Below are 16874 nucleotides of genomic sequence, written 5' to 3' on the forward strand. Positions count from 1 at the left end.
TTATGGTAGACAGTTCACCACAACTCCACTGGCTGTGTACAATTAAAGTCCTGAAATTAGAACTGTAACTTCTTACACTAAAAATACCATTTAAATGTCCCTCGCAAGTTTAGATTCTAATTAGGCAGCCTGTACTCTATATTTCTTCTTCTTAATGGGGGATTCCCATAAATAAAGGCCAGATATACACAATCTGTTTTGGTGTCACGTCCAGACTATACTTACAGAAGATAATGATACGGTACCAGCAGCAGTGCTACCTCAGGGCTTGTACTGAAGTTTGGAGTGTGACAGCGGGATCGCTGCTATGAAAAGCCAGGCAGCGAGGGGAATCTGGTGGGGCCCGTTGGTCCACACAGACCTTAGTATGTCCTAAAGGTCTAAACGATTTGAGTGGCTCTTTTCGAGCTGATAATGATGACAGCAAATCAAAGCAACATGTGGGATGTAAGGGTGATTTACACGGCCTCCTGTGGCATGTTGATGCTTCCCCTTAATGTTTCCTCTCAGTGGGCATCTCTGGACTGGAGGCAGTATTTTTTTCCTCATCTTGCTGTCCACTTACTCATATGGAACTGATAAACTTGTAGTGAGGTTATCCTTTAGCAGTCAAATTCTGGGAAAAGCCGTCATGTGGTGGATTTAACTACTCAGCACAGATCTGTATTCAGTAGATACGGATGCAGTCGTACAGCTTTGCGAGTGTCTGTCATTAGTTTGCAGGATTTTCAAGATTCAATTGTGGACATTTTAGGAGAAGGAAAGAAAGAACTGAGCAGATTACGACGGCGATCTGCAATATTTATCATGAAAACAAAGCTTGTTGCCATCAGCTGCTGCACTGGAGTGCATAAAAGGAGGCATGTGCATGAGGCCGTGATGCTCTCTCTGTATGTGGATGTCAAAGCAAATGGCGCTGCAGATGGTAAATCAAAAATGTAAACATTTTCTGTTTGGAAAATAAGCACATTAGAATGTTTGTGTGGGCTTGGAACAAGTGAGGAAATTTCTCATAGTTGCCCCCACTGTTATTCAGCTGGCCTTTTTAGGAACTCCCTGCTAGAGACAAAGGGAAATATTGAGTTTATGCAAATTTCCCCAAATCTGCTCTTAAAATGTTGCTTGTGAGCTGTAAATATAATGAAACAGCCTTCAGAAACACCTTTCTGCAGTAATGTCCCTATTCAGCACTGTATGCTGACCTCTGCTCTCTTCTGTTGACCTATATGTAGGTGTAAGCTATCATAATGCTTAGAAAGTGAAGCTTTCTGAGAAATAAAAGAGGTTTAGACTTGGTGCCATTCAGCTTTTTCTTCAGAGAAAACATACCTCAGGCCATACTGACTCTGTGCTGCATGCTGTTGTTGTTTTCAGGTGGTTAGCCGCGTAGCAGCGCAGCAGGGCTTTGACTTGGACCTGGGCTATCGGCTCCTGGCTGTGTGCGCTGCCAACAGGGACAAGTTCACTCCAAAATCAGCAGGTAAGACCGGAGTTTTCTCAACCGCCGTCTCAGGCCATCTGGCCATGCTGGCCCGCTCAAGTTTATTTCTGCATTCTTTGCCACTTATTGCTTCTAGACTAGATCCCCTCACAGATGTATGGGCACTGATCTTTTTAAATTCATTCCTTTAACTCTTGACTATTTATGACTTTTAAGATTAAACAAGATCAACAGTTCAATATTCAATATAAAGAGCAATCCAATAAAATCCCTTCATAGTTTTAGACCAGGTTCAACTGAACATTACCCTTTAATATCTACTTGACCTTTCTTTTCTTTGAACTTGTTCACAACATGGGAAACTACAACTCGATTTGTTTCCTTCTCTGGGATTTTAGATAAAGTGCATACAGCAGAATATTCCATTTGTCACACGCGACAAGAACTACTGTATCAGTGATGACGAGTTCCTGTTTTCATACGCCTCTATCATCTCGGTCCTGTGATGGATTATTGGAGCAGATGCAGACTGCTAAATGTTGTTATCGAGCTGGCAAAAAGCATGCTGAAGCACAATGAGAATGAAGACGCATAGGCTGTCAGCAGCTCAGAGGAGATAACAGAAATATTTTTGTGCTGTTTTACAGTTTGTGATTTGTGGTTTCCACCTGTCTTGGGTTACGGGGAAAGCTGGGTCGTGCATTTGCTTCTGTGTGCTCGGCCGCTACACTGAGCCCTCTTAAGTGTGCCAGGACATGAAAGTCAGAGGCACATATTGTTTGAATTTTCACTCATGTTTGCCTTTTTTCTATTATAAGAGGCTTCAAATCATGCAATGTCACTATTATGTCTGCATGGGTGGGGAATCCTTCCCTGCCTGCAGTTAACTCACATCGCCAAATGTTCTAATTCTACTTAATGCTAAATCAAATCTCAGGGCCTACTTTATGGGCTTAGATAAAATTGCCAATTGATTCTCTGTCTGAATAATTTCCTGCAACAGTAGTCATTTGGAAAGCAGCAAGTTCTCGAGTCTAGGCAGCATCCCAAAGTACATTTCATGGACAATTATGTACCTGTAAATGCATGAATATTTCCAGAGGAGAGGCCTGCAGAGAGGTAGAGAGAGCAGTGGAAACCAATGCAGAGGCATTCTCCTGCAAAGAGGAGGCCCGAGTCAAGGAGGGTGTTAAAGTGGAGAGAATACCCTCTCTGGCAGTCAGGGGAGATAGCTCTTAAAATACACTCCCACGGGGCCCCAGGGAGGACCTGCTCCCCGACATCCTGCAGCGGTGTTGCTGAGCGACGATGACGCGGGCCAGAGTGGCAACAGGAGGGTCAGACATACAAAACCAAAGACAAACAAGTTAGTGTATGCAGAGGAGACTTTGGGAAGCTTTGAACAGCTGAGAACAAATCTGAAAAGATTTTATCTGTGTTGAGAGGATATGAGGAAGAGCTGAAATGAATATAGTCTCCTGTGTTTTTTTGCAGAATTGTGTCCCTGGATGCGATTGTTCATTTTGTACTCTGGGTGCTTTATGAATTCTCTGCACTGTGTTTTTTTATATATACAAAACAACCTGTCTAGACCAAGCCTCAAGAGCTTTCGAAGAATATCGTGTAACTGCTGGCCTGCTCAGTCTCATCATGCATTTTGTAATCTTCTCTGAAATGTCTCCGTTAAAAGTGGGCGAAAAACACGATTTTTGGTGGTTATGAGCTGGGCTGTTTGCCTCAGAAAACATCAGGTCAGCGGATGAGTGCTAATAAGTAAATCAGATTTGGCATCCCATTTTAACCAGACCTAACTTGTCTTGGCTCTGACACACGGCGCGGTCAAGCTATTACATTTCTGTTATGTCATCTAAAATTCCCCTCCTGAACATGTTAGAAAATTGAGCGGAAGGGGAGGCTGAGCTGATTTCAGCAGTAGGAAATCAATGTTCACAGTCAGCTTACAGCTGAAATAGGTTGTAGCTTTGACAAATTGATTAATCATGAAATGCCTCCAACAATTTAAGGCATTAGTTTGTTCTTTTATTTTCTTCTTAGGAAAAAAAAAAAAAGCTTAGGAAGGCAAAGCGCCAAAGAAATAGACCTTTATCTTTATGACGCCTGAGCAAAACTTAGCTATAATGTCCTATTGATTTCAACATTTAGCTCATGTATAAGAAGTTTAGACAAAGTTTGTTAGATATTGTAAAACTATCCAGCAGACTGGAATTGGAAAACACATCATGCAGTGTGATTTTTGTGAGTTGATCTCTGTAATGGATGTACTCACGGGGGTTGTCCGGTTGTAGTTCTTTTCCCTTTGTGACCCACAGTGTTGGAACAGAACTGGGGGAGGGGCGTCTGTCTGTTTGTAGTGACCTCTTTGTCAATGGGATTAGCCTGCTCTATTAATCTGTGATTACTCGGACTGTCTTACCGCAGGGCAAAGCGATGCACGTGGAGTTCTGAGGTCTTCAAAGCAAAGACATCACTTGCTCAGTCTGCAAAAACTCATCAGGGCCTCACCTCTCCCCTTCTCCATCCACAGGGTACATTACAAGCCCCGTTAGGCCTGTTTCATCAGCGTCACCGGCGGATCATTCCGGTTCGAGAGCCTCTGCAAAATGCTTAATCACGATTTTTCCTGCAAGAGGGACAGAGTGGCACATTCCCAATCATTTGCGCTTCAGCAAACTTTGGGAATTCTCAGCTCTAAAGAGTGAAAGGAGGCTCCGGCTCATAAGAGGAAGGGCGAGCTGAAGTTTTTCAGCCCCCGAAGCCGTTCATTCTCTCATGTAACAAACGCCTGGTGAACTAGCTATTCAGCAGATAATTAGTTGGGCTTGTTACACTCATTCTTACACATTTTTGCCAGGCTCTTTTTCAAGTACGATCAGTAGACATTGCTGGTTTTAGTAAATAGTGTCAGCTTGATATAGAAAAAAATATCCAAGCAATTTTTGCTCTTGTTTTATCTTGTTTAAAATCAAAAGGTGGTTTCCCAGTTTTTTAATCGGTTCAAGCATAAAGAAGCAGGAGCCAGTGTAGGAGAGGTGTTGGGTTTGTTTGCTGTCGCACATAAAGACATGGAAATGTGGCCACGTGGTTAACACCGTAGAAAGGTCAAAGCTCTGTTTACATTTGCTATTACAATTTGTAAGTCAAGTCAGTTTTATAGGAAATAATGTAAACTTGGCTTGAAAAAGCAAAAACCTTCAAGTCAAATGAGTTCAAAAGTTTGCACAAAGTCTCAAAGTGTCTGGAGTTAAATGAAAAGAGGAGGATAATACTGATGCAAGGAATGTAACTTATTTCAAGTGAACTTCTTTTTATGGAAATTCCCCTGAATGGGATATTCTTTTCAAAGAACAAAGACGAAGATAGACAAAGCTAAGGTTAAGATGAACATGTCTAAGACTTTTATTCTCAGTACTGACTCGGTTGAATTCCTTTGCATGCTTGGGTGCATGTGTAAATTTCATTTAAAACTGTAGTTTCAAGTGCTGATCATACAGCATCTTATACAGTGGCTTCCAGTTAAGTGGTGCTTAAGAAGAGGAGGTCAGATATGTTGTCGGTGAGCTGTGGAAAGGTCACAGGTTCTACACATAATAGAGAAGTTGAATATACACATGCTGGTCTGCAGGGCTGTAATTTCTACTCTTCGAGCTTTCCACACCAAAATATATTTTTTTTTCTGTCTCCCTTCCCTCAGCAGGCTTCAACATATAGTTTAGCTGTGGCTTTTCCTAAATGGAGAATAACACAGAAGGCTAAAAGCATTGTTGGTGACCTTGTATGACTCAGAGGTTGATGGATTAAATCAATCCAACCAAGCAACCATCTATCCAATTAAGAAATAAACAATCACTGGTTAATCAAACTGAGATGTCACTTCAAGAAACAATTGGTGGGTTTATTTCAGGGTCTAAAAAGCTGCTTACATGAGCTTCTGCAAAAATGAAAACATTTCTTTCATTATTATAAATATGAATAATATCTTGATAATAAATATAATTTAAAATAACATTTGTATACTTTAATTTTTCTTAAAAGAAATCTGATTCTGCCGTTGAAATGATAGGAGCCTGCTAATACTTGCTGAATAGTTGCTTGACGATACATGCACTGTCAGTGGCACGAGTTTTCAAACAATAACAATTGTTAAAAGCATGTTTCATGAATGAAGTTGTGCTGCGTTCTTTTTCATTTGGAAGTCAGATCTTGGCACATGTTGTGATTTTTCACCCAAGTTTACAGTGTGTCAGTAATAGAAGTTGGAAAATGGGCTTTGTTTTGCTCTCTAGCAAGGTAGAGCCATCACTACCATTACCTGTGGGACCCGTGTACTACAAAGCTGGACTAATGGGTTAGCAAGCTATGGCGACCTTAAAGTCAGAGTTCTCTGTGCCAGAAAAGTGGCTCTTTCTCTCTTTTTTTTACCTGGCTAAAACACTCGGGTAACTTATGCTGAGCTCAGCCTGTCTAGGCTGGAAGAACCACATTTTTACTAATTGTATTATTTTCAGCACGTTATAAGTGCAATGGAGTCACTTGAACTATAAATTTTGTGCAGAGGGAATACATTTTAAATGTGCAACTTGATTAACCCGTACCTTAGTGAAAGTAAAGAATGATGCTCAGCACTGGCGTTTGTGTTCACTTGGTTACGTAGAAAACGTATAGATGTTGTTTATACTTGGTTCTAATCTGCTGCCAAGTCTCCTTCACACTGCTGAAATTACAGGCACTAGAACACATATTAAATAACTCACTTCAATCAATAAGCTAAATCTCACTTTGATCTGATGACAATCTAAAGCGAGTTCCACATCTCCTTTAGTAGCCTATGAGACAGTAACAGTTTCTAATATTTAAATACGTGCAGAAATGTGTCCAGTCGAGAGTTTCAGAGCTCTAATGTGCAGCCTTCACATTAGAAATGAACAGCAGCACAGAGAGTGCACTCAGCGTTAAAATAATTATATTAACTGAATTTAAAATGTTTATTTTACCGCTCCGTGCACTAAATCCCATGATTAACGACTTTCTGCTGCGTTAATCTCATATTATTTGCAACAGCATTGCATTTTACTGTTACATTTTTTTAATGATTTTTTGTCACCATTTTCGTTGATAATCTCTGATTGGAGGACGCAGCACTCATAGGCAATATTCTGTGCAGAAGAGGAGTCACATGATGCATGACACACCCCTTTTTTATGTAAGCGTGCACAGATCCTGAAGCAGGTAGCACTGATAAACACTATCGTGATACCTAGTCTTCAACCCATTATCATTATTATCATTCTCAAGCAAGCTTACGTAAACATAAAGAAAGCTTTGCTAGAGTCTGGTTGTTTCCCCGTGTTTGGCTTATTTAGCGAATCACAAAGATACAACAGTGGTATTACTGATTACAGGTTTCACAGCTTTGCTACCGTTTACCATCTTGAACTGCAAAGCTGGGATTGATGCAACTTTTCTGACTTTCCGTTTGAAGTCAGGATTAAAATGGGACTTGGCATAAAGTGGCTTGAAGTGCTCTGACATCCCTAATGCTTACAGTATTTTGCTACAAATGAAAAAATGTAACCATATAGCTACATTTATGATCAAAACCCATCGTGTTCAACATGCAAAAAGATTTCAAGAAGAAATTCATGTGCACCAGGAGACTGACCATTCTGGGCTGCAGCTCTGTGGGGCCCTCATTCATTCTAGACCATCTCACAAGCATGCAGTATGAAACTGGAGATCCAGAGATTAAAGAGTTCTTGAGAATTTAGTTTACAAGAAGCCAGAGTTCTGCCAAGGAGTGCAAAAACAAGATAGAAAGTAGATTTTGATACTTTGATTTTTTTAAATATTTAATTTCATCACACACTTACTCAAACACAAACACAGATTCAGGGAAGCAAAGAACATTGATAACCACCATTGTGATAGCCAGTATTCAACCCATTATCATTATTATCATTCTCAAGCAAGCTTACGTAAACATAAAGAAAGCTTTGCTAGAGTCTGGTTGTTTCCCCGTGTTTGGCTTATTTAGCGAATCACAAAGATACAACAGTGGTATTACTGATTACAGGTTTCACAGCTTTGCTACCGTTTACCATCTTGAACTGCAAAGCTGGGATTGATGCAACTTTTCTGACTTTCCGTTTGAAGTCAGGATTAAAATGGGACTTGGCATAAAGTGGCTTGAAGTGCTCTGACATCCCTAATGCTTACAGTATTTTGCTACAAATGAAAAAATGTAACCATATAGCTACATTTATGATCAAAACCCATCGTGTTCAACATGCAAAAAGATTTCAAGAAGAAATTCATGTGCACCAGGAGACTGACCATTCTGGGCTGCAGCTCTGTGGGGCCCTCATTCATTCTAGACCATCTCACAAGCATGCAGTATGAAACTGGAGATCCAGAGATTAAAGAGTTCTTGAGAATTTAGTTTACAAGAAGCCAGAGTTCTGCCAAGGAGTGCAAAAACAAGATAGAAAGTAGATTTTGATACTTTGATTTTTTTAAATATTTAATTTCATCACACACTTACTCAAACACAAACACAGATTCAGGGAAGCAAAGAACATTGATAACCACCATTGTGATAGCCAGTATTCAACCCATTATCATTATTATCATTCTCAAGCAAGCTAACATAAACATAAAGAAAGCCAAATACAGATTCGGGGAACCACATTAGGGAAACTTTTGGGTAAAATGAGGGAAATTGATATGAAAACAGAGTTTGGCTCCAGTTATTGTGGTATTTTAAAGATGTGAGTTTTAAAGGCCCGGTTACAGAATCACTAAATCCACACTGTATCCACTTTGGACAATCTGTGTGGGGGTTTTTTGTACTTTGTAATCACTTAGACGTGAAAGTCTTCCAGCCAACCGTGATTGATGTGTTAACTTGCAGCAGGGGTGCTGGGCTGTAAGTCACCCGCCGTGCACTTAGCTGATAGTAAATACCAGGAGAGCAAATACAGACAGGAGAGACTAGAGATAAGAGCTGTTGAGCTTGTCTGTCCTTCCTCCCTTGTAGTTGTTGCAGTTATTATGTCTGTGGCAGCAGGAGGTGTAGCATCTTCAGCTCTGCTCCATATGGCTCAGTAATTTACTGTACAAGAAAACTGGTTGTTTGCATACTAAAATTGATTTACATTGTACCTTATGTCTCTAATTAAATGCTTATTGCAATTTTTTTAGCAAGAGATCAGTTTCATTAATTTGACACCCGATTTGACTCACTTGTGGTGAGTGCAAGTACTTTTATTAGCGGATGACAGTGGAAGCTCCTGCGCTGCCTCAGGTGGCTTGTGTTCTCACAGTTTACATGTTTTATAAGTGTGTAATTATTTATCCAAAAGCTTACCCGGGCTCATATGTGCTGAAAGACAAATGTGGTCTAATTGGCCCCTCCCTCGCTGATACCAACCCTCTGCGCATCAGGAAGCCACAACGCCCAGCCTCCTCCCCCCCTCCTCTTCCATGCCCCTTAATTACAATGACTAGTTTGATGGATTAAGTCGACTGTATTGCAAAGAGAAGGTTCGAGGGCTGAAACCGCAGATTCGTGTACCTGCCTGAACCGTTTCTGACAGGGCCCGCAGTGTTTCTCCGCTGCAACAAATGTTGCTTTAAATGAATTGATTGAGGCTTCTTTTACTCGTTGCTCTGGACTCAGGCCAAGATACAGGCTGTCTAGCACATTAGGCACCACCCCCCTTTGCAAGTTTGAAATGTGAGCTGCCTGCATTTTTTTCCCCTCTCCTCTCCTCTCCTCTCCCCTCCCCTCCCTCTCTCTCTCTCTCCCTCTCTCTCTCTCTCTCTCCCTTCTGGCGAAGTGGCTGTGGCTGCTTCTGTGTGATGTGTGTATTGGGAGAGCAAGCAATGGATCACTAGACAGAAAAAGAAGATACATCAATAACAGCTGCATACATCCGAGGTGAGGAGATAAGCATTTGGTTCTCTCTCTCCCTCTCTGCCTGTCCTCCCACCCCCTCTCTCAAGCTCTCTGTCCCCCCCACCACCACCATCACCCCTTCCCCACCCCCTTCTCAGTCTTTTAACCCTTTCCTGCAGCAGAAGCCGGTTCCTAATTTTGGTGATTTTTTTTTTTTTTTTTTTTTTGTCACGATACGTACCTGCATTCTCCTCTGACCACAAACGCGTGTCCTCCTCTCCTTCTTGTTGCTGTTAGTGCTGTGTGAAGTTGCTGTTTTTCTTTCTTTCTTTTTTTTTTTTTAACAGCTTATCCCTGTTTTTCCTCTCATTGTCTCTGGGGTATTTGTTGCTTGAGTGCAAAGAAGCCGGTGGCAAGTACAGCAGGAGCCCATTAGCAGTGACTCCATCTGTGATTGGTTTTGCCTGCGAAACAGAGAGAGCAGCCATGAATAATTGATGTGTATTGTGCAGTCAGTCACTGGACACGCAGGGAGAGAAGAGAGGAAAACAGAAGCTGCTGCCCTGAGACACCGAGGGAAACGAGAGGGGAAAGAAGGAGGGAAGGGGAGGAGAGGGGTTCGGAGAGAGGAAGAATGTTATAGAGAAGAGAGAAAGGTGGGAGGGATGGAGAGAAACACAGAGCAAGAGCTTTAAAATAGCCCCTCAGTAGTGCAAAGATTAGGCTGCCTTTGTTCTGCTGTTGCAGATTTGTGCTCAGAAGTGTTTCTAGACACATGAGTTCCCTTTTTTTCTGTTCAATGAAGAGTGAGAAATAAGCAGGGACATTGCTGGAGTTAGTCTGGTAGAAATGTGGGTGGCATTTTAGACATGGAGAGGGGACTGAGGAAGAGTCTTTGCCACAGCGAAGAGGACCGGGCTGCAAAGCTGCGAGCTGTCAAAAGGAGGAGACAACAGATAAAGACTGCTGTGTTTGTAGAGGGTGCACTCAGTGACAAGAGGGAAGGTGGATCTGCTGCCACTGCTGTTGCTGCTGCTGCTACTCACAGGAACTTCACATTATTTCGCCCCTAGGGGGGCAGATAGAAGGCTGACTCCTGCATTGGTGGGTGCAGGCAGGCACCCTGCCATGTCTTAAACTAACGGAATGGGCTTTGACAGTATGACGAGTGCCTCGCAGCGCCCCGCGTGATAGAGTTGCAACAGCTGACTGCTGCATTTGACCCACTTACAGCTCACACAGAGGGGGTCAAAATGGCCTTGATTATCTCTCTCTGAGTTGCTCTGACCTACTTGAGGCAGCGTTTTTCCACGAGACTCTTGGCAGTTTATCACACCCACTCCCCTCAGTGCCACACAGTGCAACCAGCCAGGCTCACTGCTGAGGCACATGAAGGAATTCACTGGGTTCAGTTCACTGTTCTGTCACGGTCCAAGAGTTGAAACGGGAGCAACAGGTTTCAGTTTAAAAATCCGACTGCAGCGACTGAAGTGAGATACTAGTAAAAGCACTATTGTGGCTATCGCAGATTTCCCACTGAAGGGTTCTTGGTGTTATTATTGTAGGATCATTAACTTACAATATAAAGCATGAGACAGCTGTTGTGATTTAAATTAATAAAATAATAAATTCTAATATAAAATTACATATCTATTAATTAGGTGATTAAGTGGTGTCCTGTACTATATTTTTTTTCTGCGTCACCTGTCAAACTCAATTTATAGCAAACTGCAAACTGAAGTTTTTGTTAAGATTAAGTCAGGTGTAATTATTTTCTCCCACTGACCCCAATCGAACGCTTCGGTCTCGGAGTTTCGGTTGTTTATTGTTGGCTTTCTCTCCTCTGAGAGGGTTTTTGTTCAGCAGTACAGCAAAGTCCCCATTTGGGCAATTATTCAAGTAATTCTTCGCTAAAATGTGTCTTTGGGACAATTACCAACATGGTAAGACAAAAACTAGGCATCCACACTTCCAACTGTTCATTACTGTTGCTTTGTCGCCTTCAATGAATCTCTTGTTCTCTGTATTGAACATGGGGGGTTTTTTGTGCGGGGTTTTCACACCAAGTTGTGAAATTACATTGACCTTTTTCTCTGAAGTTTTTCGAGTTCCAAATCAAAATAACAGCACGCTGGAGCATGCTGATTGCTGATGCCATTTGTATACTCGTGGAATGTGCAGGCCCCTTTTTTGCTTTACTTTAATCAAAGAAAATGAACTGTAGGTAATTATAGGCTGCAGTGTGTTTACACTTCTCATTGTATTGTGAAACCTCAAATGGGACTTTGATCGCATTTGATATTGAATCTTCCAAATAACAGATGTTAAACTGTGACTGAAGACTGAATGAGGAAAAGAGTCTCAAGTTTTGTAGTGGTTTATACGGTTTGTGATATTATAAGTGCTGCTGAAGGAAAACAATGGGCCTCTTATGAAAATAATTAGACTTTTTTTTGTGCTGTTTTATAAAACCGAAGCTTATTTCATGGTGTGATACGCACCTGAAAATACAGATAATCTTAGTTTTAAATTTGCATGTAGTTGCCAGGTGTAACTGTGGGTGGATTCTCCTCCTCATGTCAAAGCGGGACACGAGGGCCTCCGCCTACTTGCTGTTCTTTATCTGACAGAACAAACAAGACCAACTGAGAGCAGACTGCAGCAGCTAATTTTATCTTAATTTTGATTAGTTCACCCGAGTAATCATACATTTGGTCCTTTTTTAGGGAGTCATGCGAAGGTGGAAAGCACTTCATCTTCATGTACTGAAGAAATTAGGGAAATGTCTTATTCAGGCGGGAATGACATGATGTAACAGTAAGAAATGTGCATAATTTTCCTTACAGTAGTATTTTCAGTCATAGCAGATTTTCAGGTAGTCCGTGGCGTACAAGATATATTTTACCATCCGGTCACTGACGTGTGTTTTTGTTTGAAAAGGGGAGCAATTCACAATCAAATGTGTGTCATATAATGAATATTTTGTGAAGTAAATTGTAAAATTTGAACCCTACAGAAACCAGCTGCTGCAGGAGATGTCAGTCTGACTCAGGTACTTGCCGTATATTAAAGTGGTGCACAGAAACCCATTGGCTCAGTCAAAGCAAACATGCTCATTACAGTCTTTACGTCATGTTGTAGCTGCTGTTGTGTTGTCTGTCCGAGTTTTACAGTATGAAGCATGTCACACATGTATTGCCATCTTGCTTGTGTCACAGTTCATCTTTATGTTCTCGGCTTTTTATCCAAACCATAATCAGCTGTTCCTGAAGTCATCATACCTTTCCATACCCACTTTTGTAAACAAGTTAGTAAGACTTGGGTAAACTGCACGTACCTCAGACTTATGTAATGAAACTTTATTGATCGTAAACAAGCATAATGAGGTTTTATATATAAATAATAGTAAAATGGATATGAGTAAAGGACGTGAAAATAGTAACAGAAAATACACTTTGTGAAATAGACTGTATAGAGTAGGATAGATGAAAAAAGATGATAAAATTGTTGCAGGAATCAAGTTTAAAATTCCACACTATCAGTAAATTGTACAATACTGGTCTTGAACAACCCGTCATTTCTTTATATTTTGCTTCCAAGGAGTCAGACTTTCTTGTAAGTGATTTTAAAAGGTTTTTTAAAGTAGTTTTACAGGCTTTCTGAAGGTCTTTTGATTTTTCATTTGGACTTTTTATTGTTCTGTCATTCCTTTTCCGTCCAATCCCTGTACCTGACTATTTTCAAAGGAATGTTTTTTCTTTGGTAAAACACACCACCAGCCTAACTGTTCAAACATAAAAAAAAAACACCTAACTCAACGCTTGTTGTGTCTAAAAATAACGGTGAACTAAAAAAAAAAACAATTGTGAACTGTATTTTAAGCACTTTCTTACTATCAGCCTGTCACAGAACACATAATTTGTTGCCATTTCTTTAGTTGAATGTAAAGAAAACAGTTTGATAGACATAAAGAAGTATTTTGGCAACAACAAGCTGATTCCTAAAGACCTATTACCCAAAAACTTGACATGGTGTGCAGTGCATCCTTAAAAAGTTTGAGGAAACTGGATAAGTGAAGGGCAATGGAAGAAGTGGCATGGCTACAAATCTACAGCAGGTGAACAGTATCTGAAAGTCATGTCCTTAAGAAATAGGAAAAATCCTGCAAAGACCAGACATAGGACCTGAGAGATGCATCTGGCACTTCAGATGATCCATCTACAGTTCACCAAAATCTCATCAGAAATAGTCTTTGTGGAAGGGTAGCTACCAAGAAGTCATTCTTAAGGAAAGGAGGCCAAATTACATAAGAACTGGACTGAAAATCAGTGGCAACAGATTTTATGTAATAATGAATCCAGATTTGAAATTTTTAGTTCAAATTGTCCTCAATATCTACTGAGGAGGTCTAAGGAGACATGCTCTGTCATGTTTGGAGCTGCATTTCAGTGAGTGGTTTTGGAGCTCTTGTCAAAGCTGATGCAGAAAAGTAGCATCAGATTTTTTACATACTGTAAAATATCGTATAGAAAGTATCTGATTGGCTTCATTTTTCAGCATCACAATGATCCCACACACATATTATTAATATATTAAACCTGCGATCATCTTCTCAGAGAATGCAACAAAAGATAGCGCACATCCATAGAAGCGCTACAGGATTACCCTTCAGAAAGCCTGGAAAACTAGAACTTGAACTTGAACTTTTTTATTGCCATTGTACAGTTGCCTGCACAGTGAAATTAGATAACAAGACCACAAAGGTGCAAAAAAAAGCCCACTATATACACAATCTATAAGTTACAGGAAACATTGTGGGGGTATATACAAGGGCATCATAATACAATATAGTAAATAAGGGTGGAAAGGCTATGGTCATTAAGGATAGGGATGGTAATTGCACATTTGCCAAGATATTGCACAGGACACAGTCAGTAGCAATAGCAGCAACATAGTCAATCAATAGCAGCGACAGAATGACTGTATGGGAGAAGTCTGCTCACACTCTTAATTTGCATTAAGGGTTCTGACAGCCCACTGTCAGAACAGTAGAAGCTGTCAGAATACTTCCCAGAGAAATTATAAGGAAGCTTGCATAAGTAGCTGTGTTAAAGAATAAAGGTGGTCATACCAAATATTGACTTACAAGCTTGTTAGAATTGCCCTGTATACTCTATTTCCATGTATATGTACATGTGTCAGTAAATCACACACATGTACATATACATGTTTTCCTAGCAAAATATAAAAAAATAAGGGGCGGCTCAAGACAGCACTGTATAATATTTTAAAAAATCATCAAAGATCAAGAAGCACTCAGTGTCAGAATAATGTCAGCTTGGATCAGGGTTGAGTTTCATTGTTTCCATTTGGCTTGAATGTTTATCGTGAGGGTGCTTTTTATTCAAATCCTGATCTGTTGCACATATGGAAGTCTCTAATGAGCCTAGAGGGGTGCCAAGACCAGACCCAGGTTCCACTAGTGTCAGCTTCTACTGTATTTATAAAGAAGCTTTGACACCAGGCCTACTGTGTAAAGGTCACAGGTGAATCAGCCACCAGCGAATGCAGTCTTGACACTGCCGGCCATGCCCAGCACCCTGAGGTGGGCACAACTCCAGGCACATCTGCTCCATTGCTAATTAGTATCATTGTAGACAAGGGCTTAAGGCTGGGCCTTTGTTAATAGCAGCCTGTTGCTTGGGGAAACAGCCTGGCTCCTGTAAGCTGCTTCTCTGCAGGTCTGCTCAACTGATAATCTGGTTGGAGAACTCTACAGTTAGATCAACACTCTGCTGGTATATTGGCCATTTTTGGTCGGTGAAATGCATTTCATCGAATCAAGAAGATTTCCATCAATTGCAGGGTCCTACTTGTTTTCAAATTGTAGTTACTTTAACTACAAGTAATATAAACATATTTGCTGTTTTATTTTTCTTTCTTCTGCATATTTCCTTTGATTTCCACCAATTTCGGTATAGTTAGCATGTCTTGAGACTTCAGTTTAGTTAACTTATTCACACAGCACAATACAATAGAATAAAATTACAACATTATAGCTGTGTGATAATCTAGTCCTGATTATTCTTTTCTGGCTAAGCAGCCATGCAATGCAAGTGTGACTCTAACAAAATGTTAATTTTTATAACACAAGATTAATATAAACAAATATTTTACACGTTTTTCAAAATTCTTCGTTGTGACAGAGCATAAGAACAGTTTTTCAAAAAAGCTATAAAACTTGACCTCAGGGACTTGGAGACACAGTTGCCAGATTTTAACTCCCACATTAAGACATAAAGATCTAGGTTTGGAAGGAGTTTTGCTGCCAATCAGCTTAATGTATATTTTAACAGACTAAACACTGAAGCTGGGGAGATGTTTGGCTTTAATGCATAGAGTACTAATCCTCAGCAGGGGGTGCAATGCTAGATTTCCACCTTCATGCTTAAAAGAGACACTGAATGGCGTGCCCTGTTTTAAATGGAAGAGATTTGTTGCATGCGCCAAAGGAGATTATCTTTTAAAACACTGCCCTGCTTAGGCAAGGGTTGGTTTCTGTGTTACCATGACCAAGAAATGACAGTCCCACTGATGAGATCTGCATTAATCATCTGGAGATTGTGGAATATATTGTATCTTGTTCCAGTTGGCATCCAGTTAGTCCTAAATTATAATCCTATCTGAAAATCCTTATCTGAAATCTGAGAGCACTGATTTTATTTTGAAGATAAATGTTTTAAATTTCGTGCATTTTCTATATAGATAGATACATTTGCATGTCAAAGAGGTTAGCTGGATATTTTATTATAAACTTTTTAAAAAAATGTACTACAGCACCATTGGTGGGACATTAACGAACACAGGATGTTAAAACAGCAACCTCCTTGTCTTCCTGCCTCCACATGGCCACATATGCTTGTGGCCTCAGTAAAACCTTTTTGGCGGGAGTCCAAGCGTCCCCCCCTCTTCACTTCGCCGGATGGACATGGCACGACATTGTGGCCATGTGGCCAGCAGGAGGCTGTATTTAAGCCAGGGCAGCTCTGAAATGGGCCATAAAACCTAGCCAGCAAGTCTGGCTCCCCGTGAGGCAACGGGCCTAAGTACTCATTGACAAGACTCCAATATTACCGAGAGGGAGAGTGGCAGAGGGAATAATATAAGAAAAAAAAAGCAGCAGACAAAGATGAGGTACAGACAGGAGGCAGTTGTCTGGCCTACATAGACATGCTGTTTTATAACTGTTAGCACTAATACTTTGAATCCACAACAGAGCTGATCTTGCATTGCTAGCACTAACTTTCATCTTTCAATGAAAGATGCATAGCAGTCATGTGAAATCGCTCTTTAACTTTGATGCCATGTAGCAGCCATGATACCAACATGTGCCTACTTTATACATCATCCCCACCTCATCAGTTTTATGAAAACCCTCAAATATGTTGCACAGCCACCCAAATTTAAAATCTCAAACTAGTTTGACAGCCCCCAAGTCGAATTTGCTTCTAATGTCAA

At 40.6% G+C, this 16874-nt stretch overlaps 1 protein-coding gene across 5 annotated transcripts in view; it reads left to right on the top strand.

Moving 5' to 3' along the window:
• LOC116327521 (zinc finger MIZ domain-containing protein 1-like) overlaps positions 1 to 16874 on the top strand; it is a 112899-nt gene that overhangs the window by 78665 nt on the left and 17360 nt on the right. For 4 of the 5 annotated variants that reach the window (XM_039616462.1, XM_039616461.1, XM_039616460.1 and 1 more), the window contains one exon: positions 1375 to 1480. In XM_039616462.1, the coding sequence (XP_039472396.1) occupies positions 1375 to 1480 (106 nt within the window). Of the gene's footprint in view, positions 1 to 1374; positions 1481 to 9221; positions 9399 to 16874 lie in introns of those variants that run through there. The other variant, XM_031749147.2, reaches the window with a different exon arrangement.

Source organism: Oreochromis aureus, linkage group 8, assembly GCF_013358895.1.
Source record: "Oreochromis aureus strain Israel breed Guangdong linkage group 8, ZZ_aureus, whole genome shotgun sequence".
Taxonomy (NCBI): Eukaryota; Metazoa; Chordata; class Actinopteri; order Cichliformes; family Cichlidae; genus Oreochromis; species Oreochromis aureus.